Source organism: Anastrepha ludens, chromosome 5, assembly GCF_028408465.1.
Source record: "Anastrepha ludens isolate Willacy chromosome 5, idAnaLude1.1, whole genome shotgun sequence".
Classification (NCBI taxonomy): Eukaryota; Metazoa; Arthropoda; class Insecta; order Diptera; family Tephritidae; genus Anastrepha; species Anastrepha ludens.
The window spans coordinates 40,186,516-40,208,945 of record NC_071501.1 but is presented as its reverse complement, the minus strand read 5'-3'; the positions used below and the strand labels follow the sequence as shown (position 1 = coordinate 40,208,945).

The 22,430-nt window shown below is 39.5% G+C and overlaps 1 protein-coding gene across 2 annotated transcripts; it reads left to right on the top strand.

The window, feature by feature from the left end:
* Nucleotides 1-932: 932 nt before the first annotated feature.
* LOC128862701 (RNA-binding protein 39) lies at nt 933-12,928 on the top strand. Of its 2 annotated transcripts, none has more exons than XM_054101362.1 (6): nt 933-1,074; nt 1,138-1,258; nt 9,641-9,780; nt 9,851-10,279; nt 10,716-11,265; nt 11,955-12,928. In XM_054101362.1, the coding sequence occupies exons 2-6, from the start codon at nt 1,205-1,207 to the stop codon at nt 12,585-12,587; spliced, it is 1,806 nt and encodes a 601-aa protein (XP_053957337.1). In that variant the 5' UTR covers nt 933-1,074; nt 1,138-1,204; the 3' UTR covers nt 12,588-12,928. The 2 variants fall into 2 exon arrangements, with proteins under 2 accessions (XP_053957337.1, XP_053957338.1); XM_054101363.1 differs by having other exon boundaries at nt 934-1,074; nt 10,719-11,265.
* The last annotated feature ends 9,502 nt before the right edge of the window (nt 12,929-22,430 follow it).

Here is a 22,430-nt window from a genome sequence, read left to right as displayed (position 1 = left end):
ATCTTGTAGGAACGCGATAAAGTAAAAGTGAAAAGGAAAACAAAAAAAAAAAAAAACTGTGTTAAAACAAAAGCGCTCCTCAATAGATTTCAATGATTCAATGATTAAATGACGTAATTAGTTTTACATCCAATTACCAAACACTTAAGAGTGGTTTATACGGTTTAACTTTCACAAACGATTTGTGGAATTTGAAAATGTTGTCTATCTATGTTTGTCACATTCAACGTATAAACAACAAAATTTACCCTGTTCTGTTTAGTCTTAAGTTGTCTTCTGAAGACTGCTTTATAAATGTACATATGCACACATCGCGTTGACGATGCTTATGGGCACAATAGAGATGGATTTTTCTACATTATAATTAATCAAAAAGACGTAGCGGAACGCAACACGTTGAAGATTTGGTGGAACGCAAACCAACAAAACAAAACTGTACGATCATTTCAATTGCGTGAATATTTATGTAATGACGGTGAATCAAAATGAATGAAAATTTGGCTGTCAAGCTACCACACTGACAATTCAGCATATTTATCAAGCTATTTATGTTTATTTTTTGCTCTTCAATATGGATCCCGGTAATATATTGTCTGGCATAAATATCAAGATATATAAACTCTTGTCTGGGGATATGTGGGCTTTACCTGTTTAACTACAGTTTCATTTAAAGCTTTTCAAACGGATCAAAATTAGATTCCAAAAGGAGTTATTTTTACACAATGATTTTTAAATTGCTGCCACATACGAGTTCTCAGAAATAATTGGAATTGCCATATACAAAGTAAGGAACAGGCAATTCGATTGGCAACGGAACACAAATTGTTTGAATATCGCTCGTGTGAGTCTCATATAAGAGTTGCGCTGCGGATTTTTTTTTATTATTTTCTTACAGTTTATTATAAACACATTAGGTAATTTATCGATACTGTCGAGACTCGTATTGCTTTGCGTCGTATATTATTCGTTCAACTTCGTCTCTCGATAAGAAAAACAGAAATTTCCATGCTTTTTCGTTTGTTCGCAGTGAAGTTTATACTTTATTTACGGTTTAAGGCTAGCAAGAAGTATTCTGTATAAATATAGAATTACATCAAACATAAACATCAGAAATAAAACTCCTTTTTTACGAAATAGGAATTGAGAAGTTTTCATATCCGTGATTAAAAGGAAGAACTGAGAATCAGGCACCATAGCAGACAACATGGCCGAGGATTTCGATGTGGAAGCTATGCTGGAGGCCCCATACATGAAACATGTAAGTTTATATAGCAAAGCAGTATAGATCCCAATTGCGTTTGAAAAACTAATATATCAATCATGCCAAGAATGTAAAAAGTGGTTTCCAGAACAAATTTCCATAAACATGTACCTATATTAAATATTAAAAATTTTCGGGTAAGATTCTTCTATGCATTGATTTGCGTTGCTGTGCCATATTAGATAACGTATTTTCTTAAAGTGCGTACACGTCAATTAACATTCTACGAAGAGTAACTTAAAACATATACATTGATTCACATGGTCCAATTATTCCATATATGTACTTATTTATACATGAAAATGTATGGACAAGTTCGCATGTTTTCTTAAAAATGTATGATACAAACACTGAGGAAAAAGTACTAGTGCAGGTGAATTAGCAGACGAACGGGGATTCGTGTTTATTAAAATTGTTTTAAAAACATCTGTTTAAAGGAAAATATATTAAACAAGGAACAAGAAAGGAAAACATTAGAATTTTTTGGTTTTAGGCAGGGTACATAGGGAGCGGGCAGCAAATCTTCGATAAGAAATGTATATTTTTCATTCTGAACGCACATAGTAAAGAACATGGAGTAGCTCTTTTTTTATGATTCTTTTACGTTGCCTCATAACTACAATGCAGGAGAGATATTGTTTCCGTTTTTAATATAAATATATCTGAATCTATGTATGTTATATAATGTGCGCATTTTTTGTGAATGCTATTGCACATCTACAGGCTCAACACTTTATTTATTTATTTAATTTGACTAACAATAATTATATTATAGTAATTAAAATAATATTAATGGATATGCTATATGTAGATTGGCAAGGTAAATTGCGCGTAAAATAACATCAGAAAGTGGCCGTAATCTTATTTTCTACATCTAAAATTAAAATAAATAATTTTTTTAGAAGATTGAACGTTTAAGTTTTTTGAAATTAAAATTTTCTTGATTTTAAGCATATAGGATAGTCAACTCAGAGTATCAGGTGCTGCCATTCCAATTTCCAGGAATTCTTTAACAAAATCTATTTTAACGCTCTTTTCATATAGACATTTTCTTTCGGTAACGAGCTCTTTTTTATTCCGTACACCTGTGTTCACAATAATAATAATAATTGGCTCTGGCACTCTTTGTTGGGTGCTTGACCGAGTTCCCCCCCATTTGTGGCGTGCGTCTTGACGTTTTCCAAAAATGGAAGGACTTACAATTTTATGTCGCCTCCGAACGGGAGATGGCATGTTTTTAGCAGCCGTTTCATGGCTGAAATACACCTGCCCCTGCCTAGGGGCAACCACTATTAGAAAAAAACGTTTTCTATTTTTTAGTGTTTTGAGTTCGAAACCTCCGGCACTATCAAATGGAAGTCGAGCACCCATATTTGACTGCGGTGGCCGCTAAATAATAAAATGAAAGGAGTGTGACATACTTGGAAGTTTTGACAGTTAGTTTTTTACTTAATTTTAACTAATTTTATTATATGAACCCTTCATCCAAAAACTGAATCCATATGAATAAAAGTTTCAAACTTTGTGTCAAATTTGAAAGAAGTCAAAGTCTTTTTTATTCAGAATTAAAAAAAAAAAAAAAAATTTGGTATGCAGTTGTATCCATCTTTATAAAAAAATTGTAAAAAATTTAATTTTTACACTCCTATTATTTTGAACAGAGGTGTTTAAATTTAAGAGGGTTAAAAAAAACAATAGGACTAAGTCGCATCCTGTAGTGCACATTTTACGATTAAAAAATATAGTAAACATATTGTGTTCTACATACATACCTATCACTGTCGTAAAAAAATTTGAGACAATTTCGTTGGACTTATTTTTGCACACAGTTCGGATAGAATCCTACCCGACGCACTTTTTTCTTGTACTGCTGAAAACTCATAGCATATTCTTTTTTTTTATTATTATTATGGGAAGTCGTGAGAATTACATGTATGTATGTATGAATGTATTAGCTTTGCAGTGTCAAAATCTGATATTAGAGGTTAACTAATTATCCCTTCATCAACAGAAAAATTTACCCAAAAAATCGTTACCAGTCATACAGAAACTCTTATTACTCATATATCCCCAATTTTTTTGAAAATTCTCCCTTGATTGTGGTCTAAACTGTAAATGCTTCATTAGATTGCCAAAAACAAATTTGCACGAACGTAAATTCGACATAAAATTCATGAACGTAAAATTTGAAAGACTTATAGTATAGGGTGTTTTTTTTAATAAGTGCTTTAAATGATAATACAAAACAGAAATATTGTCGAATTGAATTTTTTTATTATAATCTGGTAGATAATTGCATGGCTTTTGGCTTTGCAATACATGGTCCGTTTGAGCAGTCCAATTTTTGACAACTTTTTCCAATAGTGGCGTCAATGGTTGCTTGAGTATTACAATAAATCGATTTTTTAAACGCGTTGTAGGGCAAGTTGCGCCATCTTGTTGGAACCACGTTTCGGTGATGCTTATATGATTAATTTTTGGGAAACAAGCTGGCTCGATATCGCTCACCATGCATCGTAACGGCAGCACCATCCTTATTTCGATAGAAATACTGGCCGATAATGCTGCCAATGAACAGAGCAGAAATGTTGACACAGTTTGCCATTCTCAACTGACAAAGCATAGTTATCGATATTAATAATTCTGATGCAGCTAAGAAACACCCTATATAAGCAGAATGAAATTGCCGAGCAAACTTCAAAAAATGTATCAACTGTCAAAATTAAGGGGTTATATATACCTTGTGTTTTTCAAAAAAATCAAAATAAATTTTATTTCTTTATCGTAAAGTACAATCCCTTGAGAACATTTTCCAAAAATTTCATAGAGATCTGAGCAATAGATCGAAAGTTACAGCGTTTTAAATTGTGCGTCGTCACGTCCTGAGCGTACGGCCTCATGCGGCGCTTGAAACTTTAAACGCGATTATCTCAAAAACGTGTTTTTCCAAAAATGCTTTTGCGGTGGACGCGATTGCAAAAAAAGTATTCAACCGATTTTTATAATTTTTTTTTTAAATTGTTCGTAATTGATGTCGCCTCTTAGTGAACGATCAACTTTTTATGTATAAATTTTTATTTTGCAGATATGAATTTTTTAATGCCAATTTTAGGACTGTAGAAGTGGAGTTTTTTAAAAACATGTTCCTATTTTCACAAAAATCAAAATATTTAATATATTGATCGTTCACTAAGAAGATATAACCCTATACTAATGAAATCTTTTCGATTTTTTGATTTCAGTTGACTTGGTGGACTTGAATCGCGTCCACCGCAAGCCTCTTCCAAAAAAAGGGTCTTGGGGGGAAAACGCCATAACTCCGCCATTTTTAAATATTTTTACACAAACAAAGCCTTTTTTTTTTCTTTAAACATTGTAATATCCAATAATAAAAACTTTTATACAATAAAATTATTGCTACATATCTTTAAAAAAAACCCAACTTTCGCTAATTTCACCGGACCACAAGGTATATTATATAACCCCTTAAGAAACACTGCAGTATATGGGATTGTCGATACCGCAGGCGGCGAAATCAGCACTCAGTGAACAATGTAAACAAATCTTCCACACATACGTTGCCTGACTTGCAGAAATGCATTGCTTATTATAAACATAATATTTCCAACTTTGAGAACTTAAATTAATCAAAAAAATTGGGTGTTGATCTCTTCGCTTTTGATGCGATTTTCATATTGGTACTGTTTAACTGCGTGAAATGTTGCGACGAAATATTCCGACGGCATGGCTTCGCCCTACGAAGTTCACTAAGCGATTTAAGTTTGTTTACACTATTCACTTTGTCCAGTACTTTGTAAAAAATAAGGGATTTCCTTTTCAAATCGAATTCATATTTTTCTTGCTGTTCGATTTTCGCTTAGAACGTTATTTAAAAAAAGTAACACTGCCTCAATTATTATACAAAATATTTTCAGCATAGGAAGAATATACTGCATGCAAATATTTTATTTATATTTATTTTTCAAAAGTGAATTGAAGTACTATCGAAATAATTTGAGACAGAAATACCTTGCAACACGTGTTCATTACTGTATACCGATTCTTCATACCATACTATACTAAAAAAATTGTTCGCCACATGACATATTACTCGTAATACAATTTTTAAGTTAATATCAATTTTTTGTTTCACTTATCTATTCTACTAGGCTGTTCAGTAAGTTTTGTGGTTCGATAAGAGAGGGGGGGAAAGCAAGTATCGTGCATGGATTGAATTTTTATTTCTGGAAGGTTTAAAGGCAAAGGAAATTTATGAGCGAATGTTGAAAATGTATAAGGACTTTTAGTCATCAATTAGTGCAGTAGAAAAATGGGTTGCTGAATTTAAACGTGGTCGTACAAGCGTTGAAAGCGATCCAGAATGCTGTGTGCGGTTGGGTGCCGCATTCGCTAACAATGGAACAATAACACATTGGAATGCGAGTTTCTCAGGAACATTTAGAGCGTTTTCGAAATGATAAGTTGGATTTTTAGCATCGATTCATCACAATGGATGACTTGGGTCTATCACCATAATACTAAATCAAAACAAGAGGCTAAAGAGTGGTGTGAACCTGGTTATTCGGCTCCGAAAAGAAATCGTGTCCAGTAATTAGCCCAAAAGGTGTTATAATCAGTTTTTTGGGATGTGAAAGAAATTTTGGAAACTGGTAAAAAAATTTATTCTAAATATTATTGTAACCTTTTAGAGCGTACGTAAAAAAAATCCCAGTTTGCATAAGAACAAATTATTTTCTATCAGGACAAAGCACCGTATCACAAGAGCATTTTGACAAGGATACGGTACACTTGACAGGGCTAGTTTACGGGGGCGGAAGCCCTTGGTCGGGAAAAAACCCAAGTCATTCCGGTAACGTAGAACCGGCTGCCCCGACATACTAAACATATGTCCAGCATGTGAAGGCACCCCGCACCACACTAACCACCTTTTCACATGCCCCATTAAACCCACTCATCTAACACCCCTCTCCCTCTGGACCCAACACGTCGGAACAGCTAGTTTTCTGGACCTACCGTTAGATGAGCTAGACGAAGACGACCGGTGATTACGCTACACTGACAGGACAAAGGTACTGCTTCAACAACAACAACAACAAGCATTTTGACTATGCCTAAAATCTATGAATTACAGTTCGAATTGTTGGTGCACCGTATTCACCAGATTTGGTCCTTAGTGACGTTCAGCTGTTTCCAGACCGAAAAAAATATATACGTGGAAAACGTTTTTTATCAAATGATGAGGTCATAAAAGTTGTGGAAGTGTATTTTGCAGCCCTTCCGGATTCCATAATGAACCAAATGTATTGATGTCCAGGGAGACTATTCTGAATAATAAAGTGTATATCAAGCCATAAAATTGTATTTTCCTTGTCGAACCGCAAAACTTATTGAACTACCTAGTACGTTGTGGTAGATTCTAAAAGATTCTAAAAAACTCGCGTTCGCCTCTGCATATTGCAATGTGGGGCTCCCTTTTCACGCTCCAGTTTGTTTAACTTTCTTTAAAAATGCTTTTATATGAATACTTTTCACTCACCACATACTTATTATTTACTTCTTTATTAGCTGGATTGGCCTGACAATTTGAGAGTTATTTATTATTATAAATTGGCAGGATATTAACTCAAACGTTACGTGGGCAGGCGTAGTTTGTGCAAATGTAAACAAAACTCCAAAATTACGCCACAACAATTAACTATTTCTCTAAGAACCGAGTAACGATCCGCATTATGCGCAAGGTTCTATATTCACTCAACCGCGGGTAGGCCTCGTGGCATACACATATAAGCCATTTTTTAGTATTAGTATTTATAAAATGGTAGAGAAGAAACTAGCTTCGGCCATTTTCGGTCACAAAAGTTGTGCGGTTTCGGCAAAAAAGGTCGGACTTTACCGCAGAGGCTTTGAGACTTACACGATGGGATATGATTTGCACGAATTGATTAATATCTTAATTATTATCTTATGTCAAGTATCATGTGGACTTTGAAATACCCTTCTTTTCGTTTATAAAGTGTGTTCAGAGCTACAAGTAGCTCTATCCTAGATTACGGATCTATGTTCCATTTTTGTAGATTAAGTAATTTTCGATTATTTTTGAATAAAGAAAATTTACTGCTTGCTGATTTCTGATTATCGATTGTAACCGAAAAAGAGAAAAGAAAATAGAATTATTTTCCAACACAGCCAATGCAAATCATTGTATTAATTAAAAAAAAGTTAAAATATGGATAAAATTAATTGTAATCCATTGAAAGTGGATAGCTTTCTATGTGAGTATTAAGTTTTGAAAAAGTAGTAGAAAAAATAAACCGCGACTTTCTTCATTCAAAAGTAATCTATAAATCGCTTGATAGCAATGCAATGATCCAGAAAAACGGAGTACAGATTCACAATCTATCTGGCACGGGCGGTTGATTGGGTAGATTTTGGGTTGTTGTTGTTGGTATAGCTTACTTTTGGGTGTCACTCGACGGCAGCCGACAAAATAAATCTGTCTCAACTAAATTACCCCAAGCCAATTTCATTAAAATGAAATGTAATATTTGCAAATAAAAGCACGGATTTCGTGAATTTAATTACTAAATACGGATTTCATGCAGAATAGGCCTATAAAATAATAGGGGATTTCCCTATGTTTAGCACGATTTTGCAATAACATGAGATACAAAAAATCTATACTGAAATATGCGAAAGTTCAAAGTACTCTCATTGCACGCCACAGAATAACAACAAACAACTGGCAGGGGTCGCATTTGACATGCTACAATTCTCAGCCTGAAATATGCACGGATTTCGCTGTTCCATACCATATTTAACTGATATTGCAAATATCTTTTCATTTACATTTTGTTGTGCTTTAGCACGTGATACAAGACTTTGCATTTCGTGCACCGTGCAAGAGTTCTGCAAGTCTAGGAGAATTTCTTTAATTTTAGCTTTGTTTTGTGTCAGGCTCAGAATTATTTATTATTATTTAGCTTCCAAAATAACTTCCAACAAATTTTCTCTTATATAATATCACAGCTTACCTAAAGCATAAATTTACATGTAAATAATATTCATATAATGAAATAATTAATGAAAAAATGAAAAATTTATTTTTAAGTCACAATGAGTAATATCATTCATATAGGATAAGATGATAAAAAAAAATAACTTTTTTTCACTGCTTCATAAATGTAATTCATGTATTCATGTTTTCCATTCAGTAAATGGAAATATGAATGCAAAAATCTAGCCACTCATAAATATGGGGGGAGCACATTTTAGTGCTACAAGTCTTGATTTCTAAATTTTTATTTTTTGCTGGCACATTAAAAATTGATGTGGTTGCTTGCATCTATATGTTTCCTCATCAACCACTCAGGATAATCCTTTTTGAAAAGATACAAAAATAAAAAAAGACACATTCATAACTCGAAAAAACATGAAATAATTCTCAAGGGTGAAATGTCTTTGCAGAAATCGTAAAAGCTCAATTTGTTGCTAGTGATTGTTTTGGTCATTCTAACGATTAAAGCCGGAGACCATTTGGTAAGTTTGAATGCGCCAGAAAAAATATTTCGTCTAAAAAAAGTATAATTTTGTACTAAGAAACTTTGTATCGATGCATTTTGTATGTAAAGCAAAAAAAAAAAAACTAAGTTTTCTATTTGTGCTAAATCTTTAAATACATACATAATTATATCTTAAAAAACATTTGAAACGTTTTAAAATATAAAATGAACTGAACGTGAACTAAATTTCAGATAATCTCGTACAAATTTGCGTCTGTGTGGCAGCACTTGTCTTAAACAAACAGGATTTTGAAGGGCAAAACCAATTCACATTATCTACCACCTACCTACTTCACCCCAAAAAATGACAATAAAATACCACTTCAACTTTTCGAATCGAAAACGAATGCTTGAGCAAATTGCATGAGAATATGTTTGTGAGATATTTCGCTGCCGAGCGAAGGTTCCACTGAATATTCTGAAGCAAGCAAATAAACAAAAGTGTGTATATTGCAATAGAAAGATGCAACATCAATAAAATAAAATTAAAAAAAAAAACAGCATTCATAACAAATGAAATAAAAAATCATATACAATACATAAAGATAAAAATGTAATGACTGAAGCAATGGACGATTGAATGGTGGGAAACTAGCCATCAAATTTAGCCCATTGCTGCAATTAAAAAACTTATTTTTGTTTTTACAGAAAAAAGAACTAACTAATTCCTTTGATTTGCTTTCTCTCATTCGCTCAACATCAAATTTTTAACGAACCAAATTCGATTGACGGCAACCGCAACTTGCACGTCAATTGCGTCCTACCACACTTCCTTCTCCTATAAATATATGTAAAATAGAATGCAAGCCGGGGAGATTATGACCAATCTACCAGCAGCCGAAAGTCACCATACAACGACCGTGAGGATAGTGGAACTAGCAAAGGCGGGATCAAGTCTTCATCATCAGCCTATTTAAACGGTCGGAAACATTATTCGAGGTTGGTTGTTAATGATATTGGCAATTATAATTTTATATTATACTAACCGATTTTGTACTTAAATTTTTAGAAGCCGTTCTGGTTCGCCACGAGCTACAGATGATCGCAAAGCGCTAAAGTCTAAGGATCGTGAACGTCATCGTGATAAAGATGAAAGTCGTTACTCTAGGGACCGGGATCGTATTCGTGATAAAGATCGTGTTCGTGACCGAGAACGTAATGGTGAACGTGAACGACGTTATGGATCACAAGATCGTGAACGTGAACGAGACCGCGACCGCGAGACTGAAAAGCGTCGTAGTCGATCTAAAGACAAACGGCGAAGCAGTCGGTCACGAGAACGTGATCGCCATTCGAGAGAAAGACGCGGCAGTAGACCACGCTCAGAGCGGCGGCGCAGTCGATCACCTATCCGAGACCGTCGCTCAAAAGATAGAAAACTCAGCCCCGTGAAAGAATTTAGAGGTGGACGCCCGGGCTTTGGGTCAAGAGAAAGAAGGTAAAGCTTAGTTGCACTTGCTCATTAATTTACATTATTAATAATTATAATTTTACACTAAAAAATATTTTGTTTGTGATGAAATTGAAAGGTGATAAAATTTAACTCCGCGGGTATATTGATTCTGACAAATTTACATATATTTTTTGTCAATATCACTCATATTATCCGGTTGTTATATGAGTATATTGTTGACTGTATGAATTGAAGTCCGTTTGAGAAATTGGGTTTAATAAGTGGAATTACTTTGAAGGAGTCAAAATAGATTTGGAAAAATACCTAAAGATTGCCAAATTTAGATATAAATCTTTCAATTTACTCACAATGCTTAGATGTGTAAATACATATATTTATTTTTATTATTTTAATTTAATTTTTTGTTTGTTTTATTTTATATGTATATATTTTTTTAATAATTAACATAACATGTTTTCAGTAGCAAGCGTCGTAGTAACTCTCCCCGGCCTTTCCGTCGTGGCAGAACACCGCCCAACGGTCTTGGTGATCGATCCCCACGCGCCGATCTCAGCCCAGAGGAACGTGATGCACGTACCGTATTTTGTATGCAATTGTCCCAACGCATACGTGCGCGTGACTTGGAAGAATTTTTCTCAAGTGTTGGCAAAGTACGAGATGTTCGTTTAATAACCTGCAATAAAACCAAACGCTTCAAGGGAATAGCATACATTGAATTCAAAGACCCAGAATCTGTCGCACTTGCACTGGGCTTGTCAGGACAAAAACTACTGGGCATTCCAATTTCTGTACAACATACTCAGGCTGAGAAAAACCGTATTGCAAATGCGGTACCCACATTTACTCCCAAAAATCATACGGGCCCCATGCGGCTGTATGTTGGTTCGCTGCACTTTAATATCACTGAGGATATGCTTAGAGGTATATTCGAACCATTCGGAAAAATAGACACAATCCAACTAATTATGGATACAGAGACTGGTCGTTCCAAGGGCTACGGATTTATTACGGTAATATTTTATTGTCTATATTATATCTAACCTTAACTATGAAACTTTTTTAAGCATAACGAAATATTGAATGTAAGAATGGGATTTGTTTGTCATTCGAACAGAGGTTTATGACCTACACCGTTCTTCGGTTTACAACAAAAAATGCAATGCTACGGATATTATTTTGTAATGAACACTTCATTGTAAAAAAAATTTAAATTAGATTGGCTTACGAGTACGAAATTTAGATATGACTGTGAAGAAACTAAGTTTAAAATTAACTATTGGGCAAGACGTATTGAAGTATGTATAAGTCTTACCCCGACTGATACTAGAATATAGATGAAAGTTGAAAAAGGTTCATAAACGATATATTAAATTTTTTATCCGTCTTATTCGCGTGATCGCCTCGTCAACTTCGCTCTCTAGTTGCAGTTCGGCAGTCGGCCACTCAAAAATCTACATATAAAAAAATAGTATAAGTATATAGAACCAATAGACCTATTAAGGCGAAACTAATATTGATTTATTTATAGGAGCATTATAAGAGCAGCTGATGACGTTCACAGCTAGAACTGCGTGATCAAATCTGTTTTGCATAATAAATAAACAATAATACTTTTTTATCTTATTATTACTAATAGTGAAATAATTCTTTATGGCACCGATTTATTTATATTTGTTTTTTTAATTCTTCACAATTTCAGTATCACAATGCCGATGACGCCAAGAAGGCTTTGGAGCAGTTAAACGGATTTGAATTGGCTGGCCGACCAATGAAGGTCGGAAATGTGACTGAACGTTTAGATATGAACACATCGTCTTTGGATACAGATGAAATGGATCGAAGTGGCATAGATCTGGGCGCCACTGGCAGATTACAACTAATGTTTAAGCTAGCAGAGGGCGCCGGTTTGGCTGTACCGCAAGCTGCTGCAAACGCATTATTAGCGACCGCGCCACAGCCTGCACCAGTTCAGACTCAAGCGCAGACACCGGCCATAGCTACGCAATGCTTTATGTTGTCCAATATGTTTGATCCCCGCACTGAAACTAATCCTGCATGGGACAGCGAAATACGTGATGATGTAATTGATGAATGTTCCAAGCATGGAGGAGTACTTCATATATTTGTTGACAAAGCGTCACCAACGGGCAATGTATATGTGAAGTGTCCAAGCATTACCACAGCTGTGCTAGCAGTGAATGCTCTTCACGGGCGCTGGTTTGCTGGTCGTGTCATTACAGCAGCCTACGTACCATTACTCAATTATCACTCTCTCTTTCCGGACGCGATAACAGCGGTTAATTTACTAGCGAAGCGGAAGACTGGCGAATAAAAAGGATATCGATGCTTACCCAATAAGTATATGCTATGATTAGCTTTCAAATTTTATAAATTGGTCGTTTGGGATATTCACATTATGTTTACCATGCATTCCTGCTCTCCTAGGCGTAGAAGAGATCTTTGATCCACTTTCAGATTGCATCGTTTTTATAGAGACAGCACCCGTAGCAGATTTATTGCATGGGACTTGATTCAACATCTGCCTAGTTATAATCTAATCGTTCTAATTTTTTTGCTTATTTGTATTTTAGTAAAACTTTGAAGTTTGATACTGTAAAAATATCATAATCATATTTGAACACATTGCAATGAATAAAACACGTATAAAACTTAGTTTGATTTAAGGCATTAATGGAACAACTAAAAAATGTAAGTCAAAAACATCTTCATGCTGATGAATAGCAGCAGGTCGCAAATTTTCCTTATGAAAGAAAATTATATATAATATGTACATTATACATTTATATAGTTCTGAAATAAAATATTTGTATTTCTTTTCAAACAGTGGTCGTAATGGTAGTTGTTGTTGTAGCAGTACCTTTGCCCTGTCAGTGTAGCGTAATCACCGTCTAGCTCATCTAACGGTAGGCCCAGGAAACTAGCTGTTTCGACGGGTTTTGTCCAGAGGGAGAGGGGTGTTAGATGAGTGGGTTTAATGGGGCATGTGAAAAGGCGGTTAGTGTCGTGCGGGGTGCCTTCACATGCTGGACATATGTTTAGTATGTCGGGGTCGATTCTAGATAAGTAGGAGTTTAACCTGCTACAATATACAGAACGTAATTGTGCCAAAGCGGCCGCCGTAGCCGAATGGGTTGGTGCCTGAGTACCATTCGGAATTCACAGAGAGATCGTTGGTTCGAATCTCGGTGAAAGCAAAATTAATAAAAACATTTTTCTAATAGCGGTCGCCCCTCGGCAGGCAATGGCAAACCTCCGAGTGTATTTCTGCCATGAAAAAGCTCCTCATAAAAATATCTGCCGTTCGGAGTCGGCTTGAAACTGTAGTTCCCTCCATTTGTGGAACAACATCAAGACGCACACCACAAATAGAAGAAGGAGCTCGGCCAAGCACCTAACAGAAGTGTGCGCGCCAATTATTATTATTTTTTTTTTTAATTGTGCCAAGGTTACGCGGGACTCCCGGGGAAGTCGGAGCTCTTCGTCTGCGATTGGTGGTTGTTGGACTCCGATAACGGCATTCGGGAGTCGGGAGCTTAAGAAGGTGGTGAGAGTATCCCGATGAATGTCGTTTATGGCCTGTCTGTACATTGTCCGATCCAGTAGCTGTCTGTTAGTTTTGTCTGAGATCTCATCCGCGTAGTTGAGGAGATGCCTCCTGATGTGATGGGAGGTGGGAGGCGGCACGCGCATCTCTTCGGATCCGACGAAGCACGACCGTTGAAGGTGATATCCGTCTTGGCATTGTGCTTCGTCGGGTTCGACAGGGACCTTACGGTGCACCAGTGCTTGCTCACACCAGAGGTGAAGTTACTGGACTTCAAATGCTCTTCCCATTTGTTCCGCTTGTGTTGAATTACCAGTTGCCGTATCTCGGAATTGAGATCCTTTATCCGAGGATCCCCTGGATTGGCCTGGCGTAGGCGATCACGCTCGTTCGCCAGAACAGCTTCTTCAGCTGGGAAATTGGGACGTATGTCCCGGATCCTTCCAGCGGGAATGAAGCGGCAGCTGTGATCGCCTTGCGGTATGCGCGCACATCGGTGGGAATGGGGAGAGCGGCGAAGATGTCTTCAGTAAATTCCGCGATCTGCTTTGTTGAAGTCGATGTACGACCGGTGATCCGCGGAAACAAAGTCGGCAGGTTTCTCGATCGAGATGATAATGGGCAAGTGATCTGATGCAAGCGATAGCATAGACCTGCCAACAGTCTAATGCAATTCCTGCAGTGGCTGGTGCCATTTTCGGAGATGTTCCGGCCTGCGCACCACCCGTGAGTGGACAACTGCCTACGTTGCCCCCTGCTGCAGAGCTCTGCACCCACTACCTCCCCCAGAGGCGCGGCCGCCCACCACCATCAGGCCGCAACAACCACAGTGGATTGCACAGCAGGTCCAACGTAGACAACCCCACGCGTCCCTCACCCCCCGGATTACACTGACCTCACCGAGAAGCTTCAAGCTTCTCCAGTTTAACTGCAACGGACTTACGAGTAAGGTCGACGAGATAGTCGACTTTATGAACCGGCACAGTATCAAGATAGCTGCGGTCCAAGAAACAAAGTTGCACGCTAGGTCATCTCTGATCACCAGGGATGGCTATAACGTGCACAGACACGATCGCGAGCGAGACAACGGTGGTGGTCTAGCGTTTATAGTCCACCACACTGTGCAGTATCGTCTTATCGATGAAGGAATCGACCCCAGGGACAGCACCTTAGAATGTCAAGGCATAGCTGTCCGGTCAGGCGATTCCGAGCTCGAAATTTTTAACATATACATACCCCCTGTCACCTGCTGCCCGGCAGGATATCACCCTGATATAGGTGCGCTCATCAGAGGTGAAAACCGATTGGTTGTAGGTGACTTTAATGCGCATCACGATCTTTGGCATTCAAGCCTGCCAAATGATCGTAGGGGACAGCAATTGGCAGAGCAGATAGACGACTCGACATTCAGCACAGTGAACGACGACGCCCCCACCAGGGTTGTGGGCAATTGTAGCAGCTCGCCTGACCTAACAATAGCTAGCGCGGGTCTGATAAATAGCATAACGTGGCGACCTATGCTATCGCTTGCATCAGACCACTTGCCCATTATCGTCTCGATCGAGAGACCTGCCGATTTCGTTTCCGCGAATCACCGGTCCTATTTTAACTTTAAAAAAGCTAATTGGGCCGGCTTCACGGAATTCACCGAGGACACCTTCGCCGCTCTTCCCATCCCCACTGATGTGCGCGTCGGCGAACGCGCATTCCGCAAGGTGCTCACAGCTGCTGCGGCTCGCTTCATCCCAGCTGGATGTTATAAGGACATCCGTCCTCACTTCCCAGCAGAAGCAGCCAGTTTAGCAAACGAGCGTGACCACCTACACCAGGCCGATCCCGGGGATCCCCGCATAAGGGATCTCAATTTGGAGATCCGGCAACTGGTAAATCAACATAAGCGGACTAAATGGGTTGAGCACCTGAAGACTTGTAACCTCACCTCCGGAGTGAGTAAGCTCTGGTCCACCGTTAGGTCCCTGTCGAACCCGACGAAACACAACGACAAGGTGGCTATCACCTTCAACGGTTGTACTTCGTCGGACCCGAAGAGATGCGCGAGCTATTTTAGCCGGCTGTTTACACTGCATCCTCCGGGCGACAGAACCAAACGTCGTGTTACCAGAAGGCTGCACAAACTGACGAACGACAGTGCGCCACTTACTTTCTCCGGTGATGAGGTTCAGGGGGCCATCAACAAGTCGAAATCATCGAAAGCCATTGGCCCTGACGGACTTAACGCGCTGATGCTGAAGCATCTGGGACCCCTGGGAGTAGGATACCTCACTAGGGTCTTCAATTTGTCTCTGGCCACTCTCATCATCCCTGACAAGTGGAAAGCAGGGAGAGTGGTCCCACTATTGAAACCTGGGAAACCCGCCAACTAAGGGGAGTCTTATCGGCCGATAACTCTCCTTTCCCCAGTAGTGAAGACACTTGAAGCCCTCCTACTCCCACTCTTCACGACCCACCAGGCCCCAGCCCCACATCAGCACAGATTCCGACGAGTGCACAGCACCACCACGGCACTCACCGCCATAAACGCCCAGATAAATCGCGGGCTTAACCAAAACCGCCCCTGCGAGAGGACTGTCCTAGTAGCGTTGGACCTAAAGAAGGCTTTCGATACAGTCAGCCATTCCACGCTACTAGATGATATTTATCAGTCGACACTCCCGCCAGGGCTGAAGAGGTGGTCCGCGAACTACCTGAGCGGTCGGCACTCGTCAGTGATTTTTCGAGATCAAATGTCAAAGCAGAGGGAGATTAAGCAAGGCGTACCGCAGGGTGGTGTCCTTTCACCCTTGCTTTTTAACTTCTACATCTCGAAGCTCCCCCAACCACCAGCGGGAGTTTCCCTGATCTCATACGCTGACGATTGCACGATAATGGCGTCGGGCAATGACATCGATGGCCTGTGTTCCAAAGTGAACAACTACCTCACCGACCTTTCTCGCTTTTTCACTGCGAGGAATCTCCAACTTTCCCCCACCAAGTCCACGGCGACCCTTTTCACCACCTGGACAAAGGAGGTCAAGCTGTCCCTTAAGGTAAAAGTCGACGACACACCAATTCCGACTGTGAATAACCCCAAAATTTTGGGTGTAACCTTTGACAGCTTGCTCTCCTTCTCTGCGCACACAACCGCAATTGCCACTAAAGTCCAAAATCGCAACAAGGTCCTCAAATCGCTGGCCGGCAGCACTTGGGGCAAGGACAAAGAACTGTTGCTTTCGACATTTAAGGCAATTGGACGGCCGGTTCTAAACTATGCTGCGCCTGTCTGGTCGCCTGGTACTAGTGATTCGCAGTGGATAAAGCTTCAGACATGTCAGAATACCGCCATTCGGACAGCGACCGGGTGCCTCCTGATGTCACCCATACAACACCTGCACAACGAGGCACAAATGCTCCCAGTCGCGGAGCACAACAAATTGCTCAGCAAGCAGTTCCTGCTGGGGTGTTACCGCAGGTTTCACCCCTGCAGACACCTGCTTGAGCCTGAGCCGCCTCCCAGGCACGTCAGGAGACACCTCCTCGACTACGCTGACGAACTCCAGGACAAAACTGACCGAGACCTACTGGACCGGACAGTATTCAGACAGTCAATAAACGACATTCACCGGGAGACCGTTACCACCTTCATGAACTCCCATCCCGTGAATGCCGTAATCGGAGTCCAACCACCACCCATTGCAGATGAAGAGCTCCAGCTTCCCCGTGAGACTCGTGTAACATTGGCACAATTACGTTCTGGATATTGTAGCAGGTTAAACTCCTACTTATCCAGAATTGACTCCGACATACCAAACACATGTCCGGCATGTGAAGGTACCCCGCACGACACTAACCACCTCTTCACATGCCCCCTTAATCAGACTCATCTAACCCCCCTCTCCCTCTGGACCCAACCCGTCGAAACAGCATGTTTCCTGGGCCTACCCCTAGGTGAGCTAGACGAAGACGACAGATGATATACCTACACGGACAGGGCTAACTATGCTGTTAAAACAACAACAACAACCGCCAGGTTATACTACCCTAGTGGGGGCGTCGTCGTTTACAGTGCTGAATGTCGAGACGTCTACCTGCTCTGCCAATAGCTGTCCCCTACCATCATTTGGCAGGCTTGAATGCCAAAGATCGTGATGCGCATTAAAGTCACCAGGGGGAAACTAGCGTGCAGTTTTGTGTCTTGGACCGCAGCAATCTTGATACCATGTCGGCTCATAAAGTCGACTATCTCGTCAATCTTACTCGTAAGTCCGTTGCAGTTCAGTTGTAAAAGTTTAAAACTCTTCGGGAGTGTGATCGTAACTCGGGGGTGAGGGACGCGTGGTGTTGTCTGCGTTGGTCCTGCTGTGCGTTTCGCAAGAGTTGTTGTGGCCTGACGTTGACGGACGGCCGCGCCGCAAGGAGCGGTTGCGGGTGCAGAGCTCTGCAGCAGGGGACAACGAAGTGACGTGTCCACTCATGGGTGGTGCGTAGGCCAGAGCACCTCCGAAAGTGGCACCAGCCATTGCAAGAATTGCATTAGACTGTTGGCAGGTTCCGAGGGACCCTGGTCTGACACACGGAGCAGATTGCTGGTTTGTCCCCGCGCTGCGATAGGAGCAGGAGGGTTGTGGGTCGTTGTGGGAGTTGTGTTGTGCATGAGGGATCCTTACCGTTGAGGTGTTGTTGGTGGCGGCAGTTAGAAGTGCCGGCACTGAACAGGTCTAAAGAAAGCACCACCCGTTGAACTTATTGCACCTAACCGAGGTGGAGTTCGGGTGAAGCCGTTTGTGTCATATGCAGCAGTAAAATTCCTCTGGTCCAAGGTTGGGTTCGCCGCCAGTGAAGAGAAGTATTCGGAACAAACGTGCTGCAAGGGATTGTTCCTGTGACGAGAGATTGGGGGTGGTATACGGTACGCTAGACAGGGCTAGTTTACTGGAGCGGCAGCCCTTGGTCGGGAAAAACCTGAGTCATTCCGGAAACGTAGAACCGGCTGCCATGGGAACGTTGTAATGGTAGTGTTTTTCATTGGTGCATATATTTCTGTTTTATTCGGGCAAGCTCTGTAATTGACGACTTCCAAATGAATTTCATTGAAATTTTCTGCCGGTCGCGTATAACTCACTCGGAAGGGAATTGCAAAACCTGCATGATGACTCAAAATTCGTAGTATGAGAATTAAATTTGATATATTTTTCATATAAAATTCTTTTTTTTATTCACGGTTTATGATTGTTTTTATGACAGCAATATTACCATATATATATGCGATATATACATACATAGTCTTGCCATAAATTCTGTGAAAAATTGCACCAGGCGGCGATAGAACAAATTCGCAGAAAACATATCCTTTACTTTTGCTTTTGTTTGTATAGATTTTCTACCCATAAAATATACTCAGTTTCGTGGCAAATTTTGCTTGCTAACAATGGAGTGGGGAGCTGAGGGAGATCGCATTGCAGTGATTGCATTACAAAGGGTAAACGTGTAAGTGAGATTTACGAAATCGTAATGGTTTGGTTGGAAGTGTCTTGTGAAGGCGTTACATCTCTTCATTTTTGCCAAAAAAGGGTTAAAATTGGGGCAAAAATGTACCAGCAGTGGCGAAAAAACAATATTCCTGGAGTCATAGCCACAGAAGATTACCCGTCTGGAAGTCCAGATCTGAGTCCATTGGACTGCAGTTTGTGGTCAAAATTTGAGAACATGGTCTGTCGAAGACCTAACAAAAATTTGGAGGCTCTCAGACAATCTTGGATTCGAGCAGTGAGCCCGATATCCATGGAAATCGTGGGTAGTGCAATAGCTGAATGGCCTAATCGTTTGAAGGCTTGTGTAAAAACAAATGGTGATCAATTCGAATGAAAATTTAAAATTTGTTTTTAATATTTGTATGTTAAATAAAACTAACTTTATTTAAATTCAGATGAATTTGGTATCCCCGCAAAACTAATACAGCTCTGCAAGACGACGTTGCTCAATACCAGCAGCGCCATCAAAATCGGGAAGGACGTCTTCGAGCCGTTTGATACCAAACGAGGTTTTAGATAGGGTGATTCGATGTCGAGTAACTTCTTTAACCTGATGTTGGAGAGGATCGTGCGAGCCGCATAACTTAATCGCTCAGGCACAATATTTTATAAGACCGTACAATTGTTGACGTATGCCGATCATATTGACATCATCGGCTTTAAGAACCGCGCTGTTAGTTCTGGCTTCTCCAAACTGGATAAAGAGGTAAAGCGAATGGGTTTGGTGGTGAACGAGGACAAAACGAAGTACCTCCTGATTCAAACAAACAGTCGGCGCACTCGCGTAGCGGCACCCACGTCACTGTTGTCAGTTATGATTTCGAGGTTGTAAGAGACTTCGTCTATTTAGGAACCAGTATTAATACCTATAACAATGTCAGCCTAGAAATGCAACATAGAAACTCTCTTGCCAACAAGTGCTACTTTGGACTAAGTAGGCAAATAAGTAGTAAAATCCGTTCTCGACGAACAAATCTAACACTTTACAAGGCTCTCATCATGCCCGCCCTAACGTATGGCGCAGAATCCCGGACGATGACAACATCCGATGAAGCGACGCTTGAACTGTTTGAGAGAAAGATTCTGCGCAAGATTTTTGGACCTTTGCACGTCGGCAACGGCGAATATCGCAGGCGATGGAACCATGAGCTGCATGGGCTTTACGACGACATCGACATAGCGTAGCGAATAAATAATTCCACTAAAAATATGCACTTATTTATGAATTTTTTTTGGAAAGATGATTCATGTAAATTTATTTATCCAATTAGTATACTGTAAACTCATATTTCAAAAATATTTTCAAAAATTTTCACAAGAAAATATACAAAATTGAGCCGTTGACAGCAGATCTACGCAGACGTCTCGAAAAAAAGGCAATTTGCTGTGGACAGTTTTTCTCAGCATTGGATCATCTGAAATCAAAAAATCAAAGAGTTTTCATTAGGTAATCAATTGTCCGAGGTAACCCTGTGGAGTTTTTATTAAACAATTTTTTTTTTTAAATTTTTTTAACATTTGAAGTAGAAGTGCGATTTTTAGACGATAAATCGCATAATATTGTTTATTGTAAAATAAAAAAAAATTGAAAAAAAACCTCCTAGGGTTACCTCGGTAATTATGTAGAGAAAGTGTGTACAAAATTTCAGGAAGATCGGTCGAGTAGATTCAGAGAAAGAGTGAAAAAGTCTTGAAAAACGTCGTTTTCCAGAAAATCGATTTAAAGTTCGACCATAGCAGGTAGCCGAGTCGGAGCGGCCAACGGTTATAATGCTCTAACTTTTTGAGTTTTGCACCGATTGACTTAAAATTTGGACACAACATTCTTGAGATTATGTACATTCATTTTCTCAAATAAATCAAAATCGATTTTTTTTTACCCTATTCCTTATTGATCATTTTACCCTGTGGCAAGAACTCATGATGCACAACGCTCCTGCAATCGAAGAAAACGGTAAGCAAAAATGTTACATTCGACCCAGTTCCCACCCCATAGAGCTGTTCGTTTTAGTTTAAGCTGATGTGTATCGGGAACGCAATTGTCGCTTCGTTTTGTTCCACCTGAATTCGTCTTCGTGGGGTATACTGCAATTGCGTGCCATATGTCCGGTCTTATCGCAGTTGTAACACTTTAAATTCGAGCTTCTAGGTCGTGTACATTAAAGAAAGGACTCCCTTAGCAACTGTAGGACTCCAATGATTTGGTTTTGTTGTTGTTGTTTCGCACTGGAGCTTTAATCATATATACATGTGCTTCAATTTGTCTTTCATGTGTTTAATAACTATCGTAATAACTAGATTTGGCAACTCGTATATTCTGGCGACTTCTGTCTCGTCATCTGGTGTCAAGGCGAATTCTATTTTTCTATTTATTTGAATTATAGTCTACGATATAAAGTAATTGAAAAAAATTCAAAACCGAAAATAAAGAAACTACAATTGTTTTACTGCTATTACCTGTTTACGGTGTTAAGAATGTCACTTTCCGAAAGCTGCTACGTTATTTTTTGCTATTTTGACAAACGATGACGTCAGTACTGCGAATAATTAAACAAAAAGAAGAACATTTACTTGGTGAATATTGTGATTTTCAAATTTTTTTGCTTTTGAATTAAGCAAAATAATAAAATTTAAGTGTCGCTTGTTAAATTGTAAAAACAACAGTAAAAAAAAAAATATCTGCAAATGCAGCTTTTTTGTTTATTCTACCGATGGCGCCATAGCACAAAAACTACATGAGATGGTATTTTTTATTGTATTTGACAGCTTCCATTTGCTTTTGCCTGCTTTCCTCTTCTTTTTTTATTTGCGCGCAGAACTGACATCACGGCGAATTAGGAAGGCGCAATCTTGTATTCTATCATTCTACATTTTCAATGTGCTTTGGCGTGTTCATCTTGGTGATTTCTTTCTAATGGAAGAACATTCAGTTAATGCTGACCTCGGATGGTAAAGGGTTATCAAAAATATACTTGGCTGAGCCTCCATATTTCTAAATTCTTTAATTATTCTTTCGCTTTTTGCGAGTTTTCACTCTTAAAAAATGTTGTATTCTGTATTTGTATAGCTTAATTGTTTCAAC

Coding starts and splice junctions, on each gene's coding strand:
- LOC128862701 (XM_054101362.1), top strand. CDS start 1,205: ATGGCCGAGGATTTCGATGTGGAAGCTATGCTGGAGGCCCCATACATG. Junction 10,280..10,715: donor TTTGGGTCAAGAGAAAGAAG/GTAAAGCTTAGT, acceptor ACATGTTTTCAG/TAGCAAGCGTCGTAGTAACT. Junction 11,266..11,954: donor AGGGCTACGGATTTATTACG/GTAATATTTTAT, acceptor TCACAATTTCAG/TATCACAATGCCGATGACGC.